The 8,092-nt window shown below is 39.0% G+C and overlaps 1 protein-coding gene across 1 annotated transcript in view; it reads left to right on the top strand.

The window, feature by feature from the left end:
- The first annotated feature begins 6,015 nt into the window (after positions 1-6,015).
- The window catches only part of LOC103479745 (noelin-3-like), a 23,212-nt gene continuing 21,135 nt past the window's right edge, over positions 6,016-8,092 (top strand). The window contains exon 1 of the mRNA XM_008434368.2: positions 6,016-6,552. Within this exon, the coding sequence (XP_008432590.1) occupies positions 6,484-6,552 (69 nt within the window). The 5' untranslated portion in view covers positions 6,016-6,483. The remainder of the gene's footprint in view (positions 6,553-8,092) is intronic.

The raw sequence follows: 8,092 nt of genomic DNA, 5'->3' as shown, positions 1-8,092 counted from the left end.
TTTTTCTGCAAACTTGCTTTTTCCCACACCGGGATCCTTATTTTATAGAAAAAAATAGAAACTTCATTCATGACTTGAATCATCCAGGAAAACCAAGAGTGAGACTCTATCAAGGACCCAGTAATACTTCTAAATAGCCTTTCTTTCATTAAATATAGCCTGGATTTCAAAGATAAAGTGTGTCTCCTAGAAAAGTGTCATAGCAAATTCAACATCACTGACAACAAATAGGAGAGACAAGCAGCAACGATATGATTATTTTAGGCCAGACTTCTCCTTGGTGTCTGTTAATGATCCCTTTCACGGTACAACAAAAATCCTTTGATGCTGTACATTTAGCTTAACATATCGAGATGGCTTGAAACTCTCAACAGATGGGTGTAGCATGCGGAAGATCTGTTATCAAGCTGTTGCTGCTGCTCTTGGCTAAAACATTTATTACAAAACTTCCTCCACTGAGCTGCTTATTGACCAAGTGTTGAAAACAGCTGTTGTGTTGGAAAGGTTGCGTGTTTAAACCTACGACAGAGACAAAATAAAACGAATGCGCTCTTTACAATACAAAGGTAAGAGAGCCTGTTTAGTTTAGCCAAAAATTGTTATTTTCTGCTACCTACAAAGCTGCTTCTACTGACTGACATGTATTTTCCTGCAAGATAATTGCTTGTTTTCCATCCACAGATTCGTTCTTCACGTCTGCAAATACATTCCTTTTCGGTTTGAGCCGCAAAATAGAGGCTGCACTCATCAAGAGCCACAATGTACTGGAACATCAGGCAACAGCCACAAGTTAATATGTTTATGTAGGTTCAGGACAAACTCCATGCTACAGCTACAGCTCATATTACCAAGCGTCCCTTGTCCTTCCTTTATGTCACTACTGTCATCCATCTTCCTCAATTCATGACCTCATGCTTCACATCTGTTCTCTGTCCACCTTGTTTTAAGGTTCGATTAAGGTGGTCCTAAGTTCGGAGAGGAAAGGTCTGTTCCCTACAGACAACCACATTGAGTTTCCTCCTTGAAAGGATCCAATGGCAAGTCTCCACATCATCACATCCTGCATGATTCAATTCCAAATCTCTTGCATCATTAAATCTTTAAGCTCACTTACATGTGATGTGGTTCTTGCTAGCAAATTAGCGCTCAGCTAAGTCTAATCATAAGTTCAGTGAGGTACTGCAGAAAACCCTTAAAATCACTTTTTGAGTATTCCTTGTTGAAACTGTTGAACTGGAATACCCTGAAGAAGCCTGGACAGCAGGTGACTGTCCAGGCCACCTGCTGGACACCTGCTGTATTACGGAGCACGGTCCGTAATGCAGATGTCCGGGTTTGTTGCATGTCCTCCTCTTCTCCCTCTGCCTTTCTTCCTGTCAAGCTACCAATGAATAGAGACCACTTGGGCCAATTAAATATTAATTAAACAAAAAAATAATTTAAAAAAGAAAAAAACAAAAACGTCCAAGTGCGGGCTCATTTCTGTAACCATAAAGTTTCTCCCAGCAAGAAACAGATTATTTTGCCTCCCTAAAGAGACCGTCTATGGAAAAGGGAAACGAGCTACTGAGAAGGCTGAAGGTGACTCCTGCTGTCAAGGCCGTGCTCTTGCTGCAGCCTTTGAAAAGCCTCAAAGGGAGTCAGAAAATCGAAGGACAGAGGCTATGGCTTAGATCCGAGCCCAGTTCAAGGTAGATTTGACATGAAGCATGATGCCAGAGTATTTTCATAAGTTTGTAAACTGCAGGGGTTTTCCAGTGGGAAGGTATAAGATAAAGTGATTGAAACATCTTGAATTTTTGCACATTTGTGGTCATTGAAACGACAAACAATAGCATATTTTATTAGACTTTTAAGGTTATAGACTAAAACTAACTCTGGAAAGGCAAATGACAAGATTTTTAACAGATTTGCAAGTGAAACTGACTTTAATACTCTGTAGAACCAACTTTTGCCTAAATTAAGGCAGCAAATCTTTTTGCCTATGTCTCCACTAGCATTATGCATTTTGAGTATAATTTTATGAGAAATATCATAAGCTCAGTCACATAAAATGTAGATCATCTGTGAAAAACTATTTTAAAGTTTACTAACAAAAATATCAGGCGGCTTCAAGTTTGGACATTTGACAAAAATAATCATAAATACGAACCAGAAGTCTTATCAGTCATCACCATTCACCTCTGTTAACCTGCATAATAAGAACATCAGGAATCAGTTTCAGAGACAAACAGCCTTAATGTTTTTAAAATTGTCATCTCATTAACAAAGTCCTTTTCAACCAGAAACTACAAAATTAACAGACGAGTTAGACTTAAACTGAAATCACACAATATAGGATCGTGACAACATGAGAAGCATAATAAAAATTTAGTATAAGCTGCCATATCCATGTCAACGTAAGGCATGTAGTGAATGAGGACTGTGATCATTTGAGGTGAGAACTAATCAAGTGGTAATGAACTTCAGCTGTGCTGCCTGCAAATGTAGCTATTTAAGCCTCAGTTGTTGGTTGCGGCTTTAGATTGTGGTTGGAAACATGGGAGGTGTTTGGCTTCTCGTCACCTTTGCAGTGGCATTGTGGCTTAAATTTGTGCAACTTTTCTTCTCTTTGTAATCTCGTTGGTAAAAACCCTGTTGGCCTTAACTAATTTAAGAATTAGTTTAATTCAGTGGTCCCCAAATTACGGCCCACGAGCCGGATCCGGCCCGCCGCCACATTTGGTCCGGCCCCCCGAACAATACCAGAGAGCATTCAGATTTTTTTTCATATATTGTATTTTCCGGTTTATATGTGGATTTTTCTTCAACCACCAGGGGGSTCTTTAGCAGGAAGTGTGTCCTGTAAATTGTGGGTGTTTTGATTTGCATGGTGCATTGCTGCTATCTGTTGGACTTTTAGGGAACTGCTTGACTTTTATGGTATTTAATCAGTACGGTTGTTTGCTAGCGGTAGAGCAGATGAACACACGTGTTTGTTATGAACGCCGCATTCCAGGTTTCCCTCAATGAAATATATACTAGTCAGTCCCAGTGACCGTTTCACTAACTTTTTTTTTTTCTGTTACAAACTGACTCCGGCCGCCACCAGAGAAGGGAAAAGTTATGTGGCCCTCACAGGAAAAAGTTTGGGGATGACTGGTTCAATCTATAATTGAACTAAGGGGTTTGAATATTGAATTTATTAGGAATAATTATGACTTGGATTTTAAATGTGTACTATTGTGTTTAACAGGGTTCTGTTTACCCATTTCAGTAACGGTAAGAAACGGTAAGAACAGTAAGAATAGTGAGAGAAACTTCTATATTTTTGTCTTGAAAGCTTTAGTACCTAATCTAATACCTGTTTTTCAGTATTGGCTAAAATGAAATTGTTGTGAAGAACATTATCCAGTTGAGCTATTCCATTTTACTGCAAAGCGGTAAGTTGAGTGAGGAGCTAAATGTAGAGGTGGACAGCGACGCCCCTCTCACAGCATGACGCCCCTCCCACAGCACGATGCCACTCCCACAGCACGACGCCCCTCCCACAGCACGACGCCCCTCCCACAGCACGATGCCACTCCCACAGCACGANGACGCCCCTCCCACAGCACGATGCCACTCCCACAGCACGACACCCCTCCCACAGCGTGTCAAGATTTTAAATAAACTCTTAATATCTGATTCTCGCATTCCTGTAATTGCTTTTGGTTCTTTAGCACTGATAGCTAGTAGTTTTAGTTGTAATCTGGTTATTGAAGGCCTGGGAGCCGCGAGTCTTAAAATACAGTACATAAGAGGTTTAAGGCATTCAGGTTTAACTGGTAAGTTGTATCTTATCATTTTAACTGCAGGGGAGGAGATCATTGACATGGGATCCACAACAGTAGTGCAGATAAAAAAAGTTGAGCTCTGGTCATGTGTGTGTAGTTTAAAGACCAAATATCTGATTCAGCCCATGAGCATGCAAGTTCTCACAATCTGAAAATTCAGCCATGTTGCCACTAATATTGTAATTTCTATGAATTAGTTTTAAGGTGGCTTGAACAGTGCTGATATTCATAGGTGTACTTGACTTTTCCTCAACTGTGTCCATGACTTGTTCTTGATTTCCATTCACCTTTTAAGTCAGAGGGCTGAAGTCTTTTCACTGAACTTGTTACACGTAACTGAACTCTATATCCTAATTAGGTTGAATCTGTAGGTTGCATTTGATTTCATCGTGGTTCTTGACGGGGTTGAACACAATAGACAGTTTAACAAACTTTGAACATATACTCAAATATTTCTTTATACTTGTGCACAAATTTTTGTTCCAAAATTTAAAAAAAAAAATACATTGAAGGTTTTGATAGATGCTGTCACATTCAGGATTAAAATTTTCTGGAAAATTTTTCAACGTTTGTGGCAATAAAACTTTAAATTAAGTTCAACATTATACAACACGGAGAGGAAGCCATACTTAGTCCATATTCCAATGGCTTCATACACAATAAAATCCTGAAGCTAATAAATGTAATATTTATTTCTCTGACAGCAGAAAAAAATTGCCTGAGGTATCTTTAAAAAAATCCACTCGGGTGGAACAGCTTGAGCTTTGCCCAAACAGTAAATTATATTTGCATGCACAATGAGTGCCGCACACATTATTTAACGCGGCGTCTCGTTATTTGAAAACAATGTGTCGTATTAGAGTATGTGACTAATGGCTCCAGCCAGACAGGCACATTACAACTGCACTGCACCACAAAAAGCTTTGTGTCATTAGTTTCTGCAATATGACAGGTTCTAAATCCCTCCGTGCAGTAATGAGATCTGCTTAATCAGAAATGTTTCATGCAGATCAATCAAGTAACACAAATTTCTTTTCTGTTTGCTCTTTAACAAGGCAGTAAGAAAGAAATTTAATTTCCACAGTGAAATGGGAATCTGATTTAGGCATATACATTAAGGAGAATTATTGTTCCTTTAAATGTGTTTAGTGATCCGTCTTAACACCCTTTGTTCAGAACAAGGTAAACTCTGCATGGCTTTCCTACTGTTTGAAACAGTGCAGTAAATCTACAGTGAACAACCACACAGCTGAAAAACAGTAAAGCTGAAATTACTGAGGAGTCGTGATATTTTGCTTCGGACATGAAAACATAATGCAATGGTCACCTAAGACAAAATGAGCATTTGAAACGCCTGCAGTCAAACATGAGTTCATAAAGAAAGGGTCTAAACCAGGATGTGTCCACAGAGGAAGATGTTAAGAGAAATTTAAGAACAGTTGCTTAGCTGGAACCGTACAAACTAGCACTCCACCCAGAAATTTAAAAGCTCTTTTGGTAATCTCAGTCTGTTTATAATTGAATACAATTGAAACAACTATAATACACGAAACTAAATCTCTGGCATAATCTATTAAAATGTTGCGATTTCTGCTCTGGTTCTACATGAACAGTTACTCTCCTGTGGCATCTGTCCTCCATTTTTTCCCCAGCAACAACTACTTCACCAGGAAGACTAATATCAGTGATCCTTGCAAGGATTTTGTGAAATTTGGAGCAGTAAAAAGCTACCAAACGCTGAAAGTAGTCTCACTTTTCTACACATAATCAGTCTGTGTTTTATTGCCATAAAGTGACATAACATAACTGTCGAAACAATATTTTGTGGCTATTGTTTAGATCTCACTCTGTCTTCAGTTGGTTTCCCCACAACATGTTAAGGTTTCTATTGTTTTGGTTTGCATAGTGTATTTTATTACGCTCCACAGAAGTTGTGAAACATAGCCCATCATTTTGTTAAATAAGTAAATAACTTCTTTTTTTTTCATTTTCTTTTAGTCGTTTAGTTTTCTAAACAGACACTGTTAACTCGAAAACGCCGTGTTGTGTGAATATGCTAAATTCACTACAGTCTGAATTAAAAACATCGAGGACTAACGGTTTCCAAGCCTTGTTCTCCACTTCACAAATCATTGAAACTAAAACTGAGTTTTTTTTTGTTCGCCTTTCATGTAGCAGCCAGTCTTCCAACTCCGATGCACGGTGACAAAGACGCAGCGCTATCAGCGCCACCTTCTTATTTTCCGCTCAATGCAACCAGCTGCAACTTTTGTCGCTGCGCAGCTGCTGCTGGATCCTCCTCATACAAGCAAGCTGGGCTCATTTAAAGCCAAGACAGGCGGCTTGATGATGTCACATCCGTGGAGTAGGGTCCTCTGAACGATTAGCTCGGATTTTCGCCGCATGCGTGCCCACAAACTTTTTCCCTCCTCCTGGATACAAGGTTTCTCCCCGCTCGGCCGGATGGCACGCGTGACGGACGCGAGTGGTTGGACGTGCCGCCCTCCTCCCGATTCCCTGGAAGTCTCGGTTTTAACCACAGAGTAGTGGACGCGGCGGTCAAGGCGCACGGATATATATATATATATAAATATATATTAAAAAAAGAGGGGGGGACAAAACTTCAGATTTTTGTTATCTAGGGTTGCTGAGGTGAAGGTGGAGCAGAATGTGGTCGCTGTCCGTGGTTCTGAACCCACTGCTGTTCCTGTTGTTGTTCGGATACTGCCCTACTGTGGTGAGTTACCAAAACACAAAACTACCTCACGTTTGCACCTGAAGCATAATATGAACACGAGCGGATCTGTTTTTATACGCGCTGTTAGAAATGTGAAGTTTAGGAGAGTTGGCATTTATTTGTTTTGGGAGGAGCATCGAATTATCTTCTGATTTATCTGATCATTAACACAGGAATGAGTCACCTTAGCTTTCTGTACTATGCATGTATGTATTCATTCTGTCTTTAATAGAAATAGAATATCTATCTATCTATCTATCTATCTATCTATCTATCTATCTATCTATCTATCTATCTATCTATCTATCTATCTATCTATCTATCTATCTATCTATCNATCTATCTATCTATCTATCTATCTATCTATCTATCTATCTATCTATCTATCTATCTATCTATCTATCTATCTATCTATCTATCTATCTATCTATCCATTAGCACAAGGTTGACTGTTTTCATTATTAGATTTATTAGCTATCCTCTTTATATTGTACAAAAATACTAAAGTTAGACCATTGCTTGTGGTTTATCTTAGCTGTATAGCAGTAATTCTATTTTGCTTTTGATGCCACTGCAATTAGGGATTTATACATTTGCATATTTTGCATATATGTCAGATTTGGTCCTTTAATTAGCATAACAATCAAATATACCACTTTATGGATGGTCTCAGCATTTCTAAACATTTTGGGAGTAGTTTGGAAAACAGAACCAGCAGCTTGCTGATTACAATACCAAAACCAAGCAATGCTCATTTAGGTTCATCCCACCCATGTAGAGTTCTCCCTTTTTTTTTCTTTTTTTTTTTTGCCGGTGTCTTGATTGCAAAGCAGTTTTCCCTCACCTTGCCAGGACTGGCTCTCTGGCTTGTAACTCAGAAAGAGAGGAAATATTTTTAGACAGAAGGAACACTTCTTCAAAGGAAAGGAGTGGGAAAAACTCATAATGAGTGCTCAAAACAAAGGAGGGACCAGCTGTCTGAAGTATTTAATGGGGGAAAACGAAGAAAGTCTTTGTGCAGTGTTCCGTTTAAACAAAAAATAATCAAGTGGGGAGAGCATCTGGCTTGGCTAGGCATCAGAATCGCTTTAATATGAGAAAATGTGAGCGTGAAAAGAGGGGAGAGGATGTGAGTCACTCAAGAGACAGTAGAAAGCGCTTTTTCAGAGATTACTGACACCAAATTATTTCAGAGGTCTAAAAAAATAATCAGAGCTGGAGATGTTTTTCTACTTCCTCCTGCTTTTATCCCAGCTGATTGCAGATCATAGGCATAATGTCACGTTGGTTTCTCGGCGTGCGCACTTGTCCCCTAGTACTTTGTCGTGATGTCATCCTTTAGCAAACTTGTCAACACATTTTTGAAGTGTTTTCCAAATTTCATGGAGCACACGATTAGCATAGAAGCTCTAGTTTGCATGTAAATACGAGTTATTATATTTAAATAACCTTTTCTGAGCTGATGTGATGTTCTATTAGTGTTTGAAAAAAGTTTGAAAAAGAGTGAATTTCAAAACATGATTATGTTAACACCTTATAT

This window comes from Poecilia reticulata, linkage group LG17 (genome assembly GCF_000633615.1).
Source record: "Poecilia reticulata strain Guanapo linkage group LG17, Guppy_female_1.0+MT, whole genome shotgun sequence".
Taxonomy (NCBI): Eukaryota; Metazoa; Chordata; class Actinopteri; order Cyprinodontiformes; family Poeciliidae; genus Poecilia; species Poecilia reticulata.
The sequence above is the reverse complement of the archived record's forward strand: the minus strand, read 5'-3'. Positions and strand labels throughout refer to the sequence as shown.